The sequence below is a fragment of the Denticeps clupeoides genome, chromosome 11 (genome assembly GCF_900700375.1).
Source record: "Denticeps clupeoides chromosome 11, fDenClu1.1, whole genome shotgun sequence".
NCBI classification, from domain to species: domain Eukaryota; kingdom Metazoa; phylum Chordata; class Actinopteri; order Clupeiformes; family Denticipitidae; genus Denticeps; species Denticeps clupeoides.
Genome location: NC_041717.1, coordinates 21634376 through 21658331, shown reverse-complemented (window position 1 = coordinate 21658331; position 23956 = coordinate 21634376). Strand labels below are relative to the sequence as shown.

The 23956-nt window shown below is 41.3% G+C and overlaps 2 protein-coding genes across 3 annotated transcripts; both read right to left on the bottom strand.

Moving 5' to 3' along the window:
- Positions 1-1441: 1441 nt before the first annotated feature.
- On the bottom strand, positions 1442-7952 carry LOC114800094 (guanylate-binding protein 1-like). The gene is made up of 9 exons (XM_028997196.1): positions 7715-7952; positions 7317-7444; positions 5851-5960; positions 5544-5731; positions 5197-5439; positions 4133-4413; positions 3551-3763; positions 3369-3471; positions 1442-2669 (listed from the first exon to the last, which is right to left on the bottom strand). Exons 1-9 carry the CDS (start codon positions 7920-7922, stop codon positions 2233-2235), a joined length of 1911 nt encoding a protein of 636 aa, XP_028853029.1. The 5' UTR covers positions 7923-7952; the 3' UTR covers positions 1442-2232.
- A 3374-nt stretch (positions 7953-11326) lies between these two features.
- On the bottom strand, positions 11327-17326 carry LOC114800082 (uncharacterized). 2 transcript variants are annotated; one of them, XM_028997172.1, is made up of 4 exons: positions 17295-17326; positions 16300-16496; positions 15136-15264; positions 11327-14994 (listed from the first exon to the last, which is right to left on the bottom strand). In XM_028997172.1, the coding sequence occupies exons 2-4, from the start codon at positions 16325-16327 to the stop codon at positions 11651-11653; spliced, it is 3501 nt and encodes a 1166-aa protein (XP_028853005.1). In that variant the 5' UTR covers positions 16328-16496; positions 17295-17326; the 3' UTR covers positions 11327-11650. The 2 variants fall into 2 exon arrangements, with proteins under 2 accessions (XP_028853005.1, XP_028853006.1); XM_028997173.1 differs by lacking the exon at positions 16300-16496 and having other exon boundaries at positions 17295-17315.
- Between the last annotated feature and the right edge of the window lie 6630 nt (positions 17327-23956).

Below are 23956 nucleotides of genomic sequence, written 5' to 3'. Positions count from 1 at the left end.
AGATGGAATCTTGTGGCGGACATTTTGTTTCAGAATCTTCTTTGTCTTCTGAACAGTTCTCTCAGCTTGTCCATTGTCCTGAGGGTGGTGTGGGCTAGAGGTGCAATGCTTACAATCTAGTTTAGTTTAGTTGTTATAACCTGTGTGCTTGTTGTTGACCGCAAATGCAGTATTTCCAAAAATCTGGAGAAATAATCTGAAATTACCGGATTGGTTTACTGCTCGTTCTCGCGTAAATCCCGTCACAACTCTTTCCCAGGTTCGACCTTTAAGTGGAGTGGAGCTGAGCGCTTATCCTTGTTGAGTTTTGTCTCAATGTCTCTGCCTTCGGCCATGAATTTCCAGTTTATAAGTGCAAAGTCGTAATTTTTCACTACCATATATGACTGTATTTAAAGCTAAAAGCCGGTTTGCTCAGCCTCTACAATCAGTTTTTTCTTCTTTAAAATTCCTTAAAATTTTCATTCTTTGTTATATAAAAGCCATTTGCTAAAATCATTTTTCAAATCAAGTTTTTGAAAGTTTGCTGATTTATTAACAATACCACATGGTCCTAACTATTCAGACCCTTTGCTGTGGTCACGTTGGCGAGCTGATGGGGGAAGGAAGCGCAGAGGCGGGACATGCTGGGAAAGGGATTTTATTAATAATAAAAATAAATAAACACCAGCACGGTGGCTGGAAAGGGAAATAAAACGGGGTCAACGTAAACAAACTCGCAGGCGTGTGCCGGTTGCCAGAACTTATATTGTTGCCAGGTAAAGAACGAAGGTCAAGTTCATGACAGCGTTCACTCACCTGAGTCCACTAAAATGGCGCCGCTGCAGAAGGGGCGGAGTTACAGTCTTTTATAGGCAGTCGTAATTGGCTTCAGATGTCTTGATCACCTGGAGCCAATCCTGACAGCTGATTTAACTCAGGATCTGTCCATTTCTTTTGATCGTCCTTGAGATGGTTCTGCACCTTCAATTGAGTCCATCTGTGTTTGGTTCTACTGATTGGACTTGGTTAGGAAAGCCACACCCCTGTCTATATAAGACCGCACAGCTCACAATGCAGGTCAGAGCAAACGTTGGCCAAGGCTACAAAAAAATTCTGCTGCACTTATGGTTCTTAAGAGCACAGTGGCCTCCATAATCCTTAAATGGAAGAACCCTTCCTAGACCTGGCCGTCTGGCCAAACTGAGCTATCGAGGGAGAAGAGCCCTGGTTAGAGAGGTAAAGAAGAACCCAAAGATCAATGGGACTAAGCTCCAGAGACGCAGTCGTGAGATGGGAGAAAGTTGTAGAACGTCAACCATCACTGCAGCCCTCCACCAGTCTGGGCTTTATGGCAGAGTGGCCCGACGGAAGCCTGTCCACAGTGAAAGACACATGAACGTACAAAAAAAGCAATTTGAAAACTTATTATGGTATCATTTATTTAGTTACATCTGCCCCACAAAGTTTCATCTTGGTTTATACACAGTAATAATTATATATATGTAGTATGATAGAATTGTAGGTAAATTGCATTTTAAAATGGTGAAAGTGAAGTGATTGTGAAACAGCACGGAGACAGCAAAATGTGTCCTCTGCTTTTAACCCTGCAAACTAGCTGTTTACCACGTGCGCAATATGTACGCACATCCATCCACAGTCCGTATCCTGTGCGTTTTTTGTGCACGTCCTCAAAGATTAACGGAACGGGTACGGACAAGCAATACCTGCGTAACTGTATAGGGGCAGTGCTGCGAGACCTGCACTCAGCAGTCAAGATGTCCACGTTTGAGGACCTGTTGGTTGAGCAAGTCGGCCTGGACACTCACAGCAAACACATTTCTGTCTTGAGGGAGCAGTGGGCCGCCATGAAAGGGCAGCAGTTTGTGGGGACGTTGGCAATTTGGGATTCACACCCGCAACCTTCTTTACCCGCTGGGCCACCAGAACCCCGGTGTGGCCGTTTTTAGGTCATCTCTTGCACCGTTGCTGCTTCTTATCCAATACAAGGCAATTTGTGATTAGAATATGTAGACTGTATATGAAACATTTTACAACATATCCAGAACATACATAATGATAGCGCACAATACCATTGTGAAAACCTAAAACTACTAGCATAATATTGAGATGAAGGTAAAAATATCAGAATTTACTAATCATTTTTTAAATCATTTTCCCACACATGCATGACCACATGGAAGATCTAAATCCTCCAGTCTGTAAAGTCTACTGAAGTAATGATCAGTGACATTATAGCACAACACATCCATCATTACGTGGTCTGCGGACTAGTGATTTCATCTGCTCTTGGTGCTGCCTCATCATTTGAGACATTGCCTCCCCATGTCTCTGGTTCATACTCTCCATCATTGATGTAAATTCCCTGGATCTTCTCTCCTCGGCTTCAGCATTCTTGATCTGGAACTCTCGCATTTCCTGGGCCATCATATCAGCTTTCTCTTTAAAACCCTTTTCCAGCAGGGCAGCCTGCTCTCTCAGCTTACTCTGCATCTCCTTTTCCCCCTCGGCCCTCATGAGCCTCATCTCTGCCTCCATTTTGTCCTTCAACTGATTCACGCGCTCGAGGTTACTCTTCTGCTCTGCTGCCATCTTTTGTTCCAGTTGGAGCCGCTCCTGCTCTTTGGACATTAAATCCTGTTCCAGGAGGATTTCTTTCTCTCTTTGCTCTGGTAATGCAGAAAGAAAAGATATTAATGGACAATCTTTGAACTGGGGAATTATTACTGCTGGACTCAAAGCTGTTAGAGGTTTCATGTGAAAGTGATGAAACTGAAACTGACCACCACAACACTACACAGGACAGAACGCTACTACACTTTCAACCACTTCTGGACTCAATCCCCCCAGAATTCTGCACAAATCTTTTACCATTTACTCTCACTTTACCTATTTGCACACCTTCACCCGACCTGTTACACATATTTTATGTTAAAACATAAACGTGTAATGTTTGGTTCTGTTTGGAATATTTGCATATTGCTTCACTGTATACTTGCAATATTTGCAATACTGTGGTCTGTAGCAGTTGCTATTATTAATAGACTAATGCTAATTGAAAGGCCTGCATAATTAATGAATAAACGGAAAGAAACAAGAAAATATGGCCATATTAAGACATAAGACTTCCTTATGCCGGTTACCTGTAATATGTCTCATTGATGACAAAATGTCCCTGACTGGACAATTGGACAAACCTTGTGATCTACATTTAACCACCACTGCCCCATTATTTACAATAAAGGTCCTTATAAATACCCCAATAACTCGAAGCAGAGGTGTCCAAAGGTTTCATGTAATGTTAGGTGGGTCAGTAATGTGTATTCAGTTTAAAGATATAACTTCATGGAATATTATATTTCTCTCACCAGCGATCTTTTTCTCCTTTTCAGTCAGTCTCTTATCAGCCTGCCGAATCAGATTAGAATCAACACTCTTTTGCTGCAGGAAGTCCTTCAGAACTTCTTCAGCCTGGGGACAAGATCCGCACATCAGTAATAATGCTGCTGCTGAGAATCACGATGAGATGGTCTTACAACTCGTCTCTGACCTTGACTTGCTTTCCTGTATTTTTTTTGTAATCGTCCACAATCTTTTTCACGTCATTGCAAAACAGACCATAGCCGCCGCGTTCTGCATAGATTCCCTCCTTCAGATTCGTAGCCATTTCTGCAGAAAGCTGCGACAGAATCTCTTCACACTTTCTCTTGGACGACTCCTGATTTTGGCGCAAATATCCTTCAAAGAGGTCATTTATAGTTTCCTAAAATGAAGATGCAGAAATGAAGATACAGTTATAACAGCTCCACTGTTATTGTCTTTTGTATCATCAACCATCTGCTTTCAGTAAGTACCTGTACGATCTATGAACTTTGGATGGAGAACTTGTAATAGAATAAAAATGAGTTTGGTACTTGTGGGGTCTGTAGTTTGGTTTGGTAGGGTGGTGGTAGTGGCCTAGGGGGGGACCCAGGTTCAAACCCCACTTACTACCATTGTGTCCCTGAGCAAGACACTTAATCCCGAGTGTCTCCTGGGGGGGACTGTCCCTGTAACTACTGATTGTAAGTCGCTCTGGATAAGGGCGTCTGGTAAATTCGGTAAATGTAGATGGTTTGAGGACGCTTTTTACCTCCAGTTCTTTCAGGTGTTTCCCTTCGGTGTCTTTAAAGGATCGCTTCATGAAGGCTTGTGTTGCCGTCATATTTAAGTCTTGATGTTTAGCAGTGATCTCCATCACCTCCACAGGGAAGTTCTCCTTCAGCTGCTCCATGCCACTCTTGTATACCTGCAGCCCCTCCTTTACTGCGGCTTCATTCTCAATCTGTGCCATGGCCACCACTGCGTTCTCCAGACAGGGTATGTCTCCTTTAGAGATGGTGTCCACGTATGTCTTCACCAGGTGGCCAAAAACTTCAGGGTGAGACAGACGTTAAAATTATTCTTACACGTCAGGGTTATTTTAATAGATTTTGCTTGTTAAGGCTGTAAAAATGACAAAATGACAAAAAGATATAAGGCAGCGTATGACAATTACACAGGACCCATCACATTCGGCAATTGTGTGCGATTCACGCAAAGAAAAAAGTAAAGTGAAGTGATTGTCACATGTGATACACAGCAGCACAGCACACGATGCACACAGTGAAATTTGTCCTCTGCATTTAACCCATCACCCTGAGTGAGCAGTGGGCAGCCATGACAGGCGCCCGGGGAGCAGTGTGTGGGGACGGTGCTTTGCTCAGTGGCACCTCAGTGGCACCCTGGCGGATCGGGATTCGAACCGACAACCTTCTGATTACGGGGCCGCTTCCTTAACCGCTAGGCCACCACTGCCCCTGAAATGGAGGGAGGTGGTAGTAGCCTAGCGGGTAACACACTCGCCTATGAACCAGAAGACCCAGGTTCAAATCCCACTCACTACCATCGTGTCCCTGAGCAAGACACTTAAACCTGAGTGTCTCCAGGGGGGGGACTGTCCCTGTAACTACTGGTTGTAAGTCACTCTGGATAAGGCCATCTGATAAATACTGTAAATGTAAATGTGTGCTGTGCAGCACAATGACTAAAACGTTCACTTTCACATGAGCATTCAACTCAAACACAGGAAACAAAGGCCAAGAAATTAAATGATGACGGGCCAAATTTTTGCATATTTATATATATTTTTTACATTCCTTAATTAACATAACTCACCTCTGGCATTGACCGTCTGTCCATCCTGCAGCTTTTTGACTGGGCTTTCATGAAAGACAAAGTCGCAAAACTCCCTTGATTTTTCCAAGAAATTGCTCAAGAGGTCAGATGATTCCAAGTGATCCAGAGCTGTTAAGTTTTCTGGATTAGTTGGAAATGGAAAAACGAAGCATTTCCGGGATGGAAAGTAATTTCGGATGCATTCTCGTGGTAGGTTGTATTCCGTTGTTATTTTGGAGGTACCTTAAAACAAGATTAAAACAAATGAAGTCTGCCAGGACTACAGTCACTTAATAAGAAGTTATGAACACTGTTCCAACACAGAATTTATGAAGTTTAAAAATCACCAGTTTTCAGCTGCAGAGCTAATTCTAAGTATTCATCCTCTGTTGTGCACTTGTTGTCAAGCTTTAGCTCAAGAGTGAAATCTCTCACAGCCCAGATGAACGTGGGGAAGAACTTTACAAAATGTGCACTGTCTCCAACTTCATCAGATGATTTGAACTTAATATGTTCTGATATTTCTGTTACAAATCTGTAGTGAGTTGTCAAGAAATGTTCAGCAATATCAGATTTTAAAATATATGTTTCATAAAAGAATATAGCACCACCCTGGAGTGATTTTTTGTGTTAGAATTATGCCCAAAAGGATACTGGAGCTCCTCTATGGCCTTGTTATCAATGGTCCCACGGCTGTTGTAGATGAGAGTGCTGCTCAGAAGAACAGCCAGAGAAAAGATCTTGGTGTCATGCTTTGAGTCCCCCTGACACAGAAGAAATATGATCAGAATCCACGTACCTCAAGAGTTTTGACATAATGAACATACATTTTATTGAATACAGGAATTCTGTGTGATCTTGCAATTTTATCCAATCACCACAATCCTAATAAATAACTGCCAAGGTGCCACTGAGGTGCCACCGTCCCCAAAGATTGCTCCCCGAGCGCCTGTGTTATGGTCAGTATCCCGTCCTATGGTATGGAAAGTGTTATGGTCAGTGTCCTGTCCCATGGTATGAAAAGTGTTATGGTCAGTATCCCGTCCTATGGTATGAAAAGTGTTATGGTCAGTATCCCGTCCTATGGTATGAAAAGTGTTATGGTCAGTATCCCGTCCTATGGTATGGAAAGTGTTATGGTCAGTGTCCTGTCCCATGGTATGGAAAGTGTTATGGTCAGTGTCCTGTCCTATGGTATGGAAAGTGTAATATTCAGTGTCCTGTCCCATGGTATGGAAAGTGTAATGTCAGTGTCCTGTCCTATGGTATGGAAAGTGTTATGGTCAGTGTCCTGTCCCATGGTATGGAAAGTGTTATGGTCAGTGTCTTGTCCTATGGTATGGAACGTGTTATGGTCAGTGTCCTGTCCCATGGTATGCAATTTAACTGGTCTACTCAGGAAATCGGGCTCAGTAAGGGAGTCCCGTAAATACCTGAGTAACTAGAAAGCGGCATGAACCCACATGCAGACCAGACGTACGTTCTTCATTTTGTATTGTTCAGTGTCTCTGTTTAGCTCCATATGGGTTTTTTCCCTGTCTTCTCTGTCCTTTTGTATGTTCTATTTCTGTCCACGAAACAAACGGAACGGGATCGCTGTTGCCTCTGATTCACCGGAAAAACCTGTCCGGTGGTTTTCCAGGTGGTTTTCCTGCCTCCTTTTCCCCTCCCTTTGTTGTTCACGTTCTCTATCACTAGGCAGGAATGTGAAAGCGAAAGTGAAGTGATTGTCATTGTGAAAGACACGTGTCCTCTGTATTTAACTCTGTATTTAGCAGTGGGCACCATGACAGGCGTCGGGGGAGCAGCGTGTGGGGATGGGACCTTCATCAATGTGAGCTCAGTGGGATTTGAATTGGGGTTGATTTGGTGTTTTGGGATTAGAACCTACAACCTTCCGATTACACATTTGCTTCCTTACCAACTAGACCATCACTGGCGGTGACAGAGGGTGTTTAAAACATTTAATTCTGTCAAAAATGTTACATTTCAGAACGTTGTGTTTTATTAAAAATATTTATGGAACTTCCAATAGTTAGAACATGAGGGATCATAGACATCAGAACAGACCTTCTTCTAGATTTGGTCAGTGTTTATGAGGAAATGTGTAATAATTTCACCTTCTGTATGTCTCCTAGTCCCTCTGTGTCCAACAGCACCAGGGTGTGTCCAGCTTTCGAGGGGTGCGGCACACACCACATCCAGATTCCTTTGGTCTTAGACTCTATAGTGCTGCCCAGGGCGAAGCCTGAGAGGGGACACGAAGCGTAATCAGTTGAATTTGAGCTGGTTTACGTGCATGAATATGGGTATGAAGACGCAGACGTGGGAATCACCACTTTTAAAAGACAACTCCTGAACAAGCTCGCTTTACGGGCTGCATCAGGAAGCATTTACAGCGAATGGGCTGTGCGGACAGCCCGGCCGGACAGTTGATCCGGTTGATCCGCCATGGCGACCCCTAACGGGAGCAACTGATGACGGATGTATTCAGCCTGAAGTGTTTGTAGGACAGGACCTGTTTGTTTCCCAGCAAGTTGGTTCATGAGGTAGGACTTCCCAGTCCGGTAGAGTCCCACCACCCCCACCACCACCACCGGATTCTGGATCTGCTGTAGGATGTCCAGAGCCTTCTGCTTCACACGCAGAATCCCATCCATCCCAGTATCAATCAGACACACTGGCTTCTGCATCGTAGCTGAGCTCGCACACACACACACACACATGCACACACACAACCACACACACAAATTATGTTGGAGTAAACACAGATCATTACAAAGATTCTGATAGGTATAACAGGGTCTTTGTCTTCATTTTTATAATATTTTTAGAATTTTAAACTCAGACATTATACATATGTATCCTTTATTTATGAAATCTGTTATACTTTTAAAATAATTTTGCATTTGAGTGGTGACCCTGTCAAGTAGGTTACAAAAAATACATAGGTGATCTACATTAAAGTTAAAATAAAAAAGGATAAATGGGAATTAAATTAAAAAAAATATGCACATAGGATAATATATTCTGTATATTAGAATTCATTATAATTCATTATTGTGAGTCCACAAGGACTGTGTTAAGCCCACAATTATGTTTTAGACTTCCATTTCATGACTATTTAATATTTTTATAGTCATGAAATACAGGAAAATTAAATAGAAGATGATTGATATAGAAAATGGGCATGGTGAATTTGATCAAAATGGTTAATGTAGATGCTTGTGTACATGTTGAGTGCAATCATCTATCTAAGATCATTACGCCTTTTAAAAGTAGAATGGAATTATACTGTGGGAATTTTTTAGGACTTTCTGGCAAACATCATGGCCAAGTATGAAAATGTCCTTATTGTTGGGGATTTTAATATCCACACATGCTGTCTTTCTCTTGTCCAGGTACAACACATCAAAAATGGCCACACCCTCAATCAGATTTTATCCTGATTGTAATCTATATGAAATCTATGTGTAATCTGAAATTCGTTCATGACACTTTCTCAGACCACAACCCTGTTTCATTCATTTAGTTTAAACCACATGTAATGTGGTGTAATGAAGACGTCTCGCTACTGTTAACACCCACGGCGTCTGCAAAAAGCCTTGATGTTTGTATTGACGTCGAAATACACCCATGTCCCGCCTCTTCTCACCTCTCTCCACCGGCTCCCGGTAGCTGCTCACATCGAGTTCAAATCCTTGATGCTGCATGGAAGTGCACCTTCTGACACCAACACACTACTAGCCAGCTACACTCCCGCACGCCCTCTCAGATCTGCAAACGAAACGAGACTAAAAACCCCCTCTTCACGGGGTCTCCGAGACCACCACCACCTTTAAGAAGCAGTTGAAAACCCACTTGTTCAAAAAGTATTTCAGATGAATCCAACACACACACACACACTCACAAAATAAATAAATAAAAAATTGTCTAGCACTTTCCAAGCATGTTTTTTTTCTGAGTACTTAGGCCTTATTAGGGTTCTTAGTTTTGTAAACTCATAATCTATAGAAATCGAACGAGAACGAATCTGCCAAGTAAAGTAAAGTAAGGTAAAGTAAAGTCTTATGAAGAGAGGTTCACGATTTTCTTCCCTTGAGCTAACTTGGCCAATGAGGTATGAGAAACTGTGTTATTATGCCTGTAAAATTGATGTGCATTACTAATGTATGGATTTTGTGTTCATAAATTTGTGTTTGCTGATTTAAATGTTATTTCTATTTATCTTCGTTTTAATGGCGTATGGATCTGTTAAAAGAAACTGCTTGTGTCTCGTGATTAACTGAGGGGAGCAGCCCGTTTTCTGTTCATTCTTCTGCATCCTCAGCATTCATCGTCCGAGGCAGAGGGGGGAGGAACCTTCATGTAACCATAGGTCCCATAAAGATAACAATTATGACTGTAATTTGGGGATGATATTGTTGCTTTCTGTTTCGTATACAGTCACAATTTTGTATGTATGAATACACACACACACACACACACACTATATATATTTATATATACACACACACACACACACACACAGTACAGGGCAAACGTCTGGACACCTTCTCATTCAACGTGTTGTCTTTATCTTCATGACCATTTACGTTGGTAGATTCTCACTGAAGGCATCAAAACTATGAATGAACACATGTGGAGTTCTGTACTTAACAAAAAGTGGAGACCTGACCTCCACAGTCACCGGACCTGAACCCAAATAAAGATGGTTTGGGGTGAGCTGGACCAACAAGTGCTAAACACCTCTGGGAACTCCTTCAAGACTGTTGGAGAAGCATTTCAGGTGACGACCTCTTGAAGCTCATCGAGAGAATGCCAAGAGTGTGTAAAGCAGTAACCAGAGCAAAGAAACTAGAATATAAAATATGTTTTCACTTATTTCACCTTTTTTTGTTACGTACAGAACTCCACATGTGTTCATTCATAGTTTTGATGCCTTCAGTGAGAATTCATATATCTGTCTATATATACAAAATACCACATTAAATTAAAATACCACATTAACACGACGCGTACGTGGCCAACATTTCACCCAGTTTGCAACAAACCACTCTCACGGACGTCAGCGTCTCAGTAAATCTACCTCGTACAAAAATTACAGTAAACTACAGACCTATTAATATCGTTGTGGAGGTTTTTGTTAATATGAATGTTCAAGATGTTCAATAAACATGTTAAGTGAATATATATTGCTGTGCCTTGAGTCTGTATTAATGTGATTGATCGTGATTAAGCCGCAGCATAATCCATATATATATATATGGATATATATATATATATATCCATATATAAATACACACACACACACACAACACTGTGACATCGGTTCCTCAGAAGTAAAACCGCTTACCTCGTGTGTCCCTCAGAAATTCTGAAATTTCAGTTAGAAAGTTTGTGGACCGCACAGCTTTTATTGAGCAGCGTAGACTCCTCCTACAACGTGTTCTGAACATCCTCACGTCCACCATCAACACTGACTTTCGCTTTCCACTTCTTAGAAATTGCTGCGTTTAAATGAAGAATAACTTTTTATGATTATACTGTCACAACACAAATGTGGACACAATAAAAGACTCCAGGTCGGTTTATTGCACACATGACATGCACGAGGACATGATCAGAAGTACAGCATTAGTAAGGGTTAGTACTTTGGGAATGAGAAGTGTGTGTGTGTGTGTGTGTGTATATATAACAGTGCTCTTATTTCCAGGGAGCTAATAGGTACTGTAAACAGGGTGACCGAGTTGCTGCTTTCTCTCCTGAGGCGTCGGATGGTTTGCCAGAACCTCTTTGGAGCCGATCGGTAGTCTTTCTCCATGGACTCACCATACGCCTGAAAGGTCTTCTGAGCCAATCTTTGTCTCACCCTTTAGCTAAGACCAATTTGTCACGGGAGACCCTACCAGGGGCACCAAGTGCCCCAGACAACACATCTTCTAGGATCATTAGGGCTCTCAAACTCGTCCACCACGACAAGGTGATGGTTCAAGGAGGACATGAAAAATAATCAGAACATAAATTCAGCATAATGTATTTTTATTTGAGTAAATCACACTGCATAGAAAGGTGATTGACAGGAAAAGCACAATAAAGACGTTTTTTTTTTTTTTTTTTTTTTGCTTTTTGTAGATTCATAGATGTGAACTGTGAGGTGATAAAGCAATATTTTAATTTCTCCATTTAGCGCTACATTAAGATCACACAACTCAGTTGTAAAAGAAATAAAAATAAGTACTGACTCAATGGTACTGACAAAGTAGGTTTTGTCATCATTTCACATAGAATAAGAAACCATGATTCAGTACAACTGGAATGACTCTACTGTAAAATACAGCTACAAAATGATCTGTTTCTTTCCTCACATATTTATTGTTGAATGTCCAAAAATATTAAAAAATGCTTCAATTAAATGAACCTCTGCTTAGGATCTAAGCTGCATTTGTCCTTTCTATTTAAGACCAAACCATTTGGACATATCAGAGAACAGTCCGCATTTTTTCTGCTGGGCCTGTTCCACTTTTCTTTTCTTCGTATCTGGCGGCCCCCCGGTTGCCATTCTCTGCACGAGCTCCGCGTGTTTCTTTACCTCCCGTAGCTCAGCAATCCGAGCTTGGTACCCCGGTTTACACTCCTGCTTCTCAGACTCGATCAGCATCTCGATGTATTCCGGGGTAGATAGGGGGTCGGGCCGAAGGGCAATCGCCTGCAGACGATTCAGGCAGCTGTTCACCTTATCACTCGTTATGAAGACGTTTTCTTGTACCTCTTTATATTCCCTCCCTAGTTGTTGCATGATTTTTTCTGCATTCATCTTTTTTCCCAGTGCAGCTTCATAACGTTTCTTCAGGTCATGGTACGTGTCCTTCTTTTTAACGATTTCCACTTCAAACCTGTAAGGAACGTTGTGGTGCAGGTCCCAGTTGCATTTGCCTGGACAAATCGTGCACGAGCCGTTCTCCATGACCGCGCAATCTTCCTTATCGGCATCATTAGATATTAGACAGGGATAATGACAAGTAAAGTTGCACTTCAGGCAGTTGGTGACGTATGTTTCAGGTTCATTATCAATCTTCTTGGTCCTTGGCTCATCAACCTCATACTCAAAATCTTTGTTGGCTTCCATAAGACACTTGTGCTGCTGCAGAGCAATGCTAGTAGCCTTTATTTCATGAAGCTTCAGAAGTCCAGTGTTAATTAGTTTTTGCATTGAACAAATGGTTATTTCCAAGATTTTTCGTTCTTTCAGGACTTCATTAGTCAGCTGGAGACTCTTGGATTCCATTTTGTTTAAATGATCAAAGAAGGTTTTCATGCTTGCATTGCCCATTTTCCAGAACATCCTGTCAAAATTAAAGTCATCTGATGCTTCACTTGAGACAAAGAGAGCAGAGTTGTTGAATTTGAAATGCTGAATGGATCCATCTTGGGTTTTGGCACAGGGAATATCAGCAGTTTTCAGGGCCTCCAGCACTGGAGGTGCTTGTCCATCAGCAAAGGTGATCATGACAATGATGTTATTGGCTATGTCCTTCCCAAAGATAGAGAGGATGGAGTCGAAGACGTATTTCTGCGTCTGCGTGAGTCTGGCTAAAGCCGACTGGACTACAAAGCACACGGCATCAATGGTCAGAAGGCCATTGGGGTTGCTGAAAAACTCTCTGATCTTCTCTATAATTTCCCGGTCTTTCCTAATCCCTCTGGTGTCACCAAACCCTGGAGTGTCTATGATAGTGACAGAGTAAGGAACCTGGAACCCCTCCTGGTGGTGAAGCTGATAGGCTGTAACTTCTGAGGTCTGGCTCTCTGCCTGGGTCTTGCTTGTCACCTCATTAATAAGTTTAAATCTGAAGTCATCGTTCCACTGGACCCCCAGCATGTAGTTGACCATGCCATTGATCAAGGTGGTCTTTCCTGAGCCTGTGGCACCAAGAAGCATTATGGTCTTGTTCTCCTTATGTGATGTTGGTTTACAAAAATCTTTTTTGAAGAACACCTGACTTCCTTCAGTCTTGAGGTTCAGACTGTAGATTGAAAGTCTTCCTTGTTGCAAGAGGGTGGCTTTCTGTGGGTCACCTTTAACTGATTTGGCTATATGCTGATTACTTTTCTCAAGAGTTTTCATCTTGACAATTTCACCCTCCACAGTGTATCCCAGCATCCCCACAGCTAGGATTCTGATCTCATACTCAGTGTTGGGCTTGAGATTTGGCAGAGTTACTACAGGTTGACCTTTCCTCACTGGGACTGAGCTCCACTCCATCATCTCTTCCATCCTGTATTCTACTCTACAGTCTTCTGTGGTCATGCAGGAGGTGTCTGTCTTTACACTCAAGCTGTCTTCTGATGCGCGGACAGAACTTGGTGTCTTGAGCTTCACTGGAGGAACAAATCGAGCTGCTACATTAGATTCTTTTTGATAAACGAAGATGCATGAACCAGACTGGCTTTCATCCTGTTTTGATGAGACAATAAATTTTGTGCTCCGTCCTTCTGAATGTTTCTTCAAGTCTGTAAAAATGTTCAATTCCTTCCTCATCTCATGCATTACATCATCTGTGATCCACTCAGCAATTTCATCCTCCACATTTGAGAATTCCTCAGAGGTCTCCTCCAATGCTGATGGTGTGAGGTAACGGGAGAGTTTAGACAGGAAGACATCTGGTTGGTCAATGGAGGTAAAAGTGAAGCACACCACCGTGTCCAGATTGAATAAAAGGGATCCTGGGTTACCAACAGCCTCTACACCCATTTCCTGCAGCTCGACCAGGATGGATTTCACAGCTTCAGATTCTCTTTCCTTGTTCTGGATCCAGCGGCTAAGTGCCTTGCTGTTGAAGGGAGATTTTTCATGCATTTTCAAAATCTGAGCAAGGGCATCCTCTTCTTCTGCACCTCTACGGACTGAAGGAATAATTCTACCAAGCTTCTGCATTAATTCTATCTTGTACTGATGACAGTTCTTCTTCAAAACCTCAATTTTCTGTTCCAGTTTGGGGAAGGTTCTTGCTGCGGCTTCTTTAAGAAGATCATTGCATTTCATTTCAGTCATGAGTAAATTTTCAATGATTTCTGATGAGTAGGTGACAATATTATTACTGATTTCTCTCTGAACTCCGGCAGCCTGAGAAATCAGCTTGTCTATAGGGTAGAGCCAAACCCTCAGTGGGACTGCATGTTCTGCATCTTCTCCAAGCAACTTTGGAAGATCTGAATAAACCCTCACAGCTTCATCAAAGGAGGTTGGGTTTGTGGTTAATCTGAAATCACCATGGAATGTACATCTGAACTGTTCCACTGCTTTTTTCTCATCGTCACTCATTTCAAGTGCGGCTCCTCCTTCTGCTTGTTTGTTGAAGATGAGCTCAGCATTTCTTTCAACCTCCAGCTGATCCTCCTCTGGAGATACCTCTCGATCAAATACAAAGTACGCGTCAGCTCCATACAGCACAGCTGTGACCACATGTGTGGCAGCGTTGTCCCCAAACACATTTGGACGTGACTTTGCTCCACGGCCCGGGCGACCCATGGTCAGATGTTCATACTTTGTTGTTCTGTGGTACTGAAGAGTTACTCTTGACTGTCTGCAGGATTTCTTTGTATCTTCAAAATATTTTGCTGAACCGCTGACGTCAACCAGACCTGCTAACATGCTCAACTTGAGGGAACCAGACACTTTTAATGCATTTGCCTTCTCCTCAATGGAGTCAGAAGTAGTGACCTTGAACTCAGTGGTGACCCGTGGTTCAACCGATGTGTTCCTCTGAAGCTGCTTATTGTCCCACAGAGTTACTCCTGCAGAAAAGTATTTATCATATCAGAATGAAAAGATTTCACATCACATAGAGCCTGTAAAAGTTTATAAAATGATATTTTTTGTAATATATTTCACATGTACAAGGTGCATGGCGATTTATGAATTTGTTTAGTTATTACCTGGAATAAGTGAATCATTCCTGCAATCATACAGCATGCCAAGCTGAAAAGGCCGTCCCAGAGCAGCAACCTCAGTTGTGTGCTGACTTTCGGTAAAGGTGGACGGCTGTCCTCCCATGGTGCAGAGTCCTGTTAGAACAAGAAAAGAAATATCGGTTGTACCTGCTTCCAGAGCACCTCATTTATATCGGAGCCCGGGGAGCAGTGTGTGGGGACGGTACCCCGATTAATGGAACCTCCGTTGCAGATTTGAACCCACAACCTTTCTAATATGAGCCAGCTTCTGCCCACATTTCTGGGTTGCAAGGAATATGCCAATCAAGTGACAATTTGCTGATTGTTTTAGTGCGGTTTCATGGATTTCTCTGGATTTCACCTTTGAAACCTGGCAGGTAGATCCAGAGTCAGATGAGCTATAACAAGCACTTTTGATCCGTTTTTGTCTGATTTTCAAAATCTTTGCTGCATATTAATTATTGTCTTAAAGGCGAAACCCATGGCCAATAATGTCCACAACATTAGATTTTTTTGCTAATTACATAATATGCAAAAGTCGGTTTTGAAAACCCGGCATGAAATTTAATCTATTAAAAAATATTGTATTTTAAGTTGTAATGAACCTTGGGAACAGCATCCAACAAACTTGGACCAGACTGTCACAGGGACAAGGGTTAAAAGGGACGACGCAGGCTCAGACAGATTCCACAACAATTTATTTCCACCACAGGACACACCAACATACAGGAAGAAGCTTTGGGAAGGGTGGAGTGGGGACGGGAAAGGGAAGGTACACATGATCCACCTGAAAAACAAGGACCAAGGCACAAGCCGAAACCAGAAATACAACCAAGACAGAGACCAGTTGAGTGCAAGTCACGTCTCCTGCGCTCTGAATACCAGGACCCCGGAGCACTGGTGCAGGAAATCTTATTGAGCTGCAGGCGCAGGGAATCGAGCGGGGCGTGGCTGGCAGTGTTCCGGGAATCCTCGTCAGGTGCACAAAGCCCCGTGGGGATCCGCTGTGACTCAGACACAAGCCAGGACTGCCATCTCTCACGCAAGGAATCAAATTCTAATTTTTCTTCTCACATTCACAGTCACACACGGTATGATATGCGGTGAAATGCTTCAAGTCGGAGCAGCCGCGACAGCAGCCGACCTCACCGGCGCCATCTTGGATCCATTGGAGCATCAGACGCTCTCACGCCGAGAATCTAATGAATCTGTCTGATCCGGCCGCCCATTGGACCAACTCCACCAACACTATACGTTATGTACGACTGATCAGGCAGAGAGGTGTTCCCTCCTGTACACACTCCTCCACGGTAGGGGGATGCTGCACTCGTCTGCAGCTGAAGAAGCTGTGATTGGAGGATTTAGAACAAGAGGAGGGAGAAGGTTTATAAAAATGCAGGCTAATATGTGACGTAATAATGTTCTCAAACTAAAAATAAAGTTTGTTAATCATTTTAGCCGAATGTATTGTAAGAAGATTTATAACGGCATGTCGAGAGCTGTGTAACACTTCTAGGCATGTCCAATCATGAAGAGAACCTGTTCCACCTGACTCTGACATTTTACTAGCCTTTGAATTTCAAACACTTAATTTGAATGTTTACATTAAAAGTGCACTAGAACGCATTCAACTTTATGATGAGATGGTTCAGAACGGTGATCGATGTATTTTTCTTATACATTTTCATGCAGCACAGTGAATTAAAACCTCCACACCAAAACTGTAGCTATAAAACAAATGCGTGGTAAAAAAAAAATGGCAATAATTATGTACAATTACTTATCTTTATTTGGCCGTATGATAAAACAATCGACACGAGCTAACCAAGATGTGTTTCTGTCCTACACGTTTTAATCTGATATGTATGCTGAAATCTCAGGATATATTCAGTCTAGACTAAATAGAATTTTGCCCAATTGTAAAAATTGTACATGGATAGAACAAAATGTGGAAGATATATGCAAAAGAACTATATTTTTGGGAATTATTTCTCAAAGCGTTAAACTTTAGTAGCTTTGCGATTCGGCAGACTGCGTGCTAAACTGTCTTGACTGCCCGCGGCTATATTTTTATCTTGGATTAGCTGTAGACTAATAAATGTCTAAAAAAACTGTGCAAAGTGGTAGATAAGAAAATTTCTCACCAGATTTGTGCCTGACGATGCTGAAAGTTCAGTCTGAAATGTGTGGATGACACAGATTGTTTTGAGACCCGTTTTTGAGACTCCTCCTACCAACACCTCCCCATCCGAGTTTCACTCTCACTTTCCTTTCTTGGCATTTACATTTACGTTTAAGGCATTTGGCAGACATGCTTATCCAGAGCGACTTACAACGTGCATTTACACTAACAAACACTTGCTCATATGGTTAAAGTTTTTATGCTTATTATGTGATTTTTTTATGCTTGTGATACATTAGATATTCGTTGTACAGAAAGATGTACAGAACATATTCTATGATATCATTTTTTTCCCCATTGTGTTACTACAAGCAGAGCAATCGAAACTGTTAAACAACCGTTCCTTCCTCACTGTTGCTCCTCTTTTATAGGACACCACAGGTGAGGGTGCAGGAAGCTGCTCATGGTATCTGGTGGTTTCATTTCATGAGAAGTTCAGCATAAAAGACAACTCTTCTGTTTCATTAATTACCACAGCATTTATCAGACGCCCGTATCCAGCGCGCCTTACAATCAGTAGTGACAGGGACAGTCCCCCCCCCAGAGACACTCAGGGTTAAGTGTGTTCCTCAGGGACATGATGGTAGTAAGTGAATATCATATCCACAGTTTTATACACGTTACGTTGTTCTGATAACTGTCTTTATTACAGAATATCGTATCCACAGTTTTATACACGATACGTTGTTCTGATAACTGTCTTTATTACAGAATATCGTATCCACAGTTTTATACACGATACGTTGTTCTGATAACTGTCTTTATTACAGAATATCGTATCCACAGTTTTATACACGATACGTTGTTCTGATAACTGTCTTTATTACAGAATATCATATCCACAGTTTTATACACGTTACGTTGTTCTGATAACTGTCTTTATTACTACAGAATATCATATCCACAGTTTTATACACGATACGTTGTTCTGATAACTGTCTTTATTACTACAGAATATCATATCCAGAGTTTTATACACGATACGTTGTTCTGATAACTGTCTTTATTACTACAGAATATCGTATCCAGAGTTTTATACACGATACGTTGTTCTGATAACTGTCTTTATTACTACAGAATATCGTATCCACAGTTTTATACACGATACGTTGTTCTGATAACTGTCTTTATTACAGAATATCGTATCCACAGTTTTATACACGATACGTTGTTCTGATAACTGTCTTTATTACTACAGAATATCGTATCCAGAGTTTTATACACGATACGTTGTTCTGATAACTGTCTTTATTACTACAGAATATCGTATCCAGAGTTTTATACACGATACGTTGTTCTGATAACTGTCTTTATTACTACAGAATATCGTATCCAGAGTTTTATACACGATACGTTGTTCTGAAAACTGTCTTTATATCGACAGAATATCGTATCCAGAGTTTTATACACGATACGTTGTTCTGATAATTGTCTTTATTACTACAGAATATCGTATCCACAGTTTTATACACGATACGTTGTTCTGATAACTGTCTTTATATCGACAGAATATCGTCTCCACAGTTTTATACATGATACGTTGTTCTGATAACTGTCTTTATTACTACAGAATATCATATCCACAGTTTTATACACGATACGCAGTTCTGATAATTGTCTTTATTACTACAGAATATCGTATCCAGAGTTTTATACACGATACGTTGTTCTGATAACTGTCTTTATTACAGAATATCATATCCACAGTTTTATACACGTTACGTTGTTCTGATAACTGTCTTTATTACTACAGAATATCGTATCCAGAGTTTTATACACGATACGTTGTTCTGATAACTGTCTTTATTACTACAGAATATCATATCCAGAGTTTTATACACGATACGTTGTTCTGATAACTGTCTTTATTACTACAGAATATCGTATCCAGAGTTTTATACACGATACGTTGTTCTGATAACTGTCTTTATTACTACAGAATATCGTATCCACAGTTTTATACACGATACGTTGTTCTGATAACTGTCTTTATATCGACAGAATATCATATCCACAGTTTTATACACGATACGTTGTTCTGATAACTGTCTTTATTACAGAATATCGTATCCACAGTTTTATACACGATACGTTGTTCTGATAACTGTCTTTATTACTACAGAATATCGTATCCAGAGTTTTATACACGATACGTTGTTCTGATAACTGTCTTTATTACTACAGAATATCGTATCCAGAGTTTTATACACGATACGTTGTTCTGAAAACTGTCTTTATATCGACAGAATATCATATCCACAGTTTTATACACGATACGTTGTTCTGATAATTGTCTTTATTACTACAGAATATCGTATCCACAGTTTTATACACGATACGTTGTTCTGATAACTGTCTTTATTACTACAGAATATCGTATCCAGAGTTTTATACACGATACGTTGTTCTGAAAACTGTCTTTATATCGACAGAATATCATATCCACAGTTTTATACACGATACGTTGTTCTGATAATTGTCTTTATTACTACAGAATATCGTATCCACAGTTTTATACACGATACGCAGTTCTGATAATTGTCTTTATTACTACAGAATATCGTATCCAGAGTTTTATACACGATACGTTGTTCTGATAACTGTCTTTATTACAGAATATCATATCCACAGTTTTATACACGTTACGTTGTTCTGATAACTGTCTTTATTACTACAGAATATCGTATCCAGAGTTTTATACACGATACGTTGTTCTGATAACTGTCTTTATTACTACAGAATATCATATCCAGAGTTTTATACACGATACGTTGTTCTGATAACTGTCTTTATTACTACAGAATATCGTATCCAGAGTTTTATACACGATACGTTGTTCTGATAACTGTCTTTATTACTACAGAATATCGTATCCACAGTTTTATACACGATACGTTGTTCTGATAACTGTCTTTATTACAGAATATCGTATCCACAGTTTTATACACGATACGTTGTTCTGATAACTGTCTTTATTACTACAGAATATCGTATCCAGAGTTTTATACACGATACGTTGTTCTGATAACTGTCTTTATTACTACAGAATATCGTATCCAGAGTTTTATACACGATACGTTGTTCTGAAAACTGTCTTTATATCGACAGAATATCATATCCACAGTTTTATACACGATACGTTGTTCTGATAATTGTCTTTATTACTACAGAATATCGTATCCACAGTTTTATACACGATACGTTGTTCTGATAACTGTCTTTATTACTACAGAATATCGTATCCAGAGTTTTATACACGATACGTTGTTCTGAAAACTGTCTTTATATCGACAGAATATCATATCCACAGTTTTATACACGATACGTTGTTCTGATAATTGTCTTTATTACTACAGAATATCGTATCCACAGTTTTATACACGATACGTTGTTCTGATAACTGTCTTTATATCGACAGAATATCGTCTCCACAGTTTTATACATGATACGTTGTTCTGATAACTGTCTTTATTACTACAGAATATCATATCCACAGTTTTATACACGATACGCAGTTCTGATAATTGTCTTTATTACTACAGAATATCGTATCCAGAGTTTTATACACGATACGTTGTTCTGATAACTGTCTTTATAACAACAAAATAACATGTTTTTTCCAGGAACATAGAAGAAGAACAGATAAAAACAGCGGCATCTCATATCTTGTTCATATCTCTAGTGTGGTTGTGTGTTACTGATTTTTTTCTGAATTGAAGTGAAAGTGAAAGTAAAGTGTTACTGATTAGTTGTTACATGTGAAATGGCACAGCACAGCACCCAGTGACACGGTGAAATGTGTCCTCTGTTTTTAACCATCACCCTTGGCAAGCACTGTGTGGGGACAGTACTTAGCTCAGTGGCACCTTGGTCAACATATGTCCTGGTTCCTGACCTCGCCAACATCTCACAACCAAACCTGCACTGATTTGGATTCTGAGCCTGGCCTGGCTCTCTCTGCATGAGCCCTTCCCTGGACTGCCTGCTCTGGTATGAACTTTGCCTGGTCTCTTTCTGTCCCTTCTCCTGGCTGTGCCACTCTCCACCCTGCCACTCTCACCCCTGGACCAGCACAGCCCCACCACAGCCGACTGTGACCACACCCATTCCCACTGCCCGGATCACACCGTCTCTCTCCAGTCAGACCAGGATGCCTGGCGAACGTGAAAAGAAAATCTGCAGATTAACAAGGGAGCTAGTTCGTTGCTGAGATTATGGAGCCCATGATCAAGCAAAGAAGCTGTTTTTTGGGAATGAATAAAGGTGGCCATGGCCTATATGGATGAGACCGATTGGTCGATGGTGAAACCAGAAGATACTGACACCCTATAGTATACAGTTTTTACAGTACATATTGTTTAAGGAGTGTTGTAATGATACTGACAGAGAAGATTAATATTCAATCTAACAAGAGGACAAGATCATGCATACTTACACATTCTTAGACCCTGTTTTCTCATCTCATGAGAAGAATTCCAGGAGTCAAGACTCAGCACAGCTAACCAACATCAGTACAGCCTAAAGGAAGGGATGGTCCAGGGATAACTCAAACATGAACCAAAGTTAACAAAAAGGGCACATAAAGATAACAGGCTAACACAGGCTAACAACAAAGAGTCTATCACACAAAGCAACAAGACACACAAATGAGATCCCCAAAGGAGCTCCTTACAGATCTCCATGGACCCTGGGTCCTCTTAAAAGAGTAAGGGCCTAGCAGACCCTGGGGACCTCCCAAACACCATCTGAAGTCTCTTTATATAGGTGGAGGTGACCAATAGGCAGATGGTAGGTGGAGCTGGTAGGCTTCATCTCCTCCCACAAAGTCAACCTAAAAGAGACAGGACACAAAAACAGTCAGCCACACAGAACACGTGGGAGCATATGTCCAGGGACGTAACAATTATAGATTTGAACATGTCTGCATAATACTCGCAGCACTTCTTACTTGCAGCGGCTTGTAGGTCTACAAAAGGAGTTCAAGCAGAACAAGGAATATCACCAGGAACCGTGTCCCTCTGCACGTAAAATACGAACAGACAATAACCCGTGGCTTTACAAAGGTTCCAGATCCGCAGTTCCGCCTCGTTCAAACGCATTTTCATTTCCTAGCATTAAACAGCGTGAAGAGAAGTGATTGGCCAGTGAGACACCAATTGAGTGCAGCTACAAGTGTACCTTGCCTGGTGTACTTAACATGTCTAGACTGGAAAATGTTGCATACATCGATGGCAAACCTCCAATCCATGTTCCTTCAGGTCAGATGTCTTTACGCTTCATTTGATATCCTGGTGGACTATCACCATAGATCTTCACCTAGCTGTGCAAATGATGCATTGATCACAAAACGCAAGAACCTTTGTTCTGCAGCCCATGGGAGGGTTTCACCTGAAGTGGACAAGTAACAACGTGACAGTTTTACACACATTTACACATATCTGAGTTCCAAAGTGCTAAAAACGCCGGCATTGCACTAGGTGTCCTCGTCTTCCTCCTGGCCCAAATACTAATCCCACGGGTAATCCTACTCCCAGCTCTTGTCCTCGTCCCACCAGGCCTTGCCATACAGTCCTCCGAGCAGTCCAGTGCCAAGCTCATTTGGAAGTCAGGAGGTGGACACCATCACCCTGTTTCCTTCCAGGTGAGTAAACGTCGGCTCTGCATCTTTTTCTGGACGTTCATCCTGCCACACCCGACCAGGGCCCGACTTTCCAGAGATGGATGAAACCTTGCTTTGTCAATAGGCTCTCATGCCTGTTTTTTTTCATGTGCTTCATGCATCGTCCCTGGCGTGACATATTTCTCCCAGATGGGACATTAAATACCTCTGCAGATACATCTTCAGGTATGTTGCAGCCTGCTCAGACCTGCCTGTGGTCTCATAATAATCATCCCACTCCTGGGAAACAAGTGTCTTAACACGCAAACACAAAAGAGGCATTTTCATTTCAGAACTGCCTAGACATGTCAGAATATTTAGAGCTTAATAATGTTATAAAAGAAGAAATCCAAACACTTTCACTTTTATTTAAACACTTTTATTTTCTTGTTCCTTGTCTCAAAGTACAGTGGATATGGATCTAATATGCATCAAATGGTACACAATGTATGAAGATATAAAATCAGTAATATATAGCAGCGCATATAACCTGAGGCAAGTTTGTGTGGAAAACATGAAACCTTATATTCATGAAGACCTCATTTAGAGATATTTCCTACTTGCTGTTTACAGAAACCTTCCAGCGACAGGTTCTTTTACAGCCTGAAAAGAGAAGCTGTGGTTGACGGTGGTGTTGGGTACATCTGCAGATCCAGGAGGGACACAGAGAGACGGGAAACTCTACAGAGTGACAAAGACAGGAGACAGAAATTGAGAGAGACTTTAAACACAAAGCTGCTCCAGCTCAGCATCTCTCCTCCTCAGATCAATGATCTCCTGCTCCAGTCGCTCCAGGTGTCCTTCAGCCCAACTCAGTTCAGCCTTCTCCTGATCTCTGATCAGCTCACACACCTCAGAGCGTCTCCTCGTAATACGACGGATCATCTGAGTAAAGATCTTCTCAAGCATGTCTCAATGTCTCTACACAACACCCCTCAAACTTGGACATGTTGTGGAATTTTTAT

Excerpts from the sequence above, each read along its gene's own strand:
- LOC114800082 (XM_028997172.1), bottom strand. The coding sequence starts at position 16,327 with ATGCTCCAATGGATCCAAGATGGCGCCG. Across the intron at positions 15,265-16,299 it reads ATGGATCCAAGATGGCGCCG|GACTCTGCACCATGGGAGGA; the intron begins GTGAGGTCGGCT and ends TTGTTCTAACAG. Across the intron at positions 14,995-15,135 it reads GAATGATTCACTTATTCCAG|GAGTAACTCTGTGGGACAAT; the intron begins GTAATAACTAAA and ends ACTTTTCTGCAG.
- LOC114800094 (XM_028997196.1), bottom strand. The coding sequence starts at position 7,922 with ATGTGTGTGTGTGTGTGTGCGAGCTCAGCTACGATGCAGAAGCCAGTG. Across the intron at positions 3,472-3,550 it reads ATACAGGAAAGCAAGTCAAG|GCTGAAGAAGTTCTGAAGGA; the intron begins GTCAGAGACGAG and ends TCTTGTCCCCAG. Across the intron at positions 2,670-3,368 it reads AAAGGAGAAAAAGATCGCTG|AGCAAAGAGAGAAAGAAATC; the intron begins GTGAGAGAAATA and ends CTGCATTACCAG.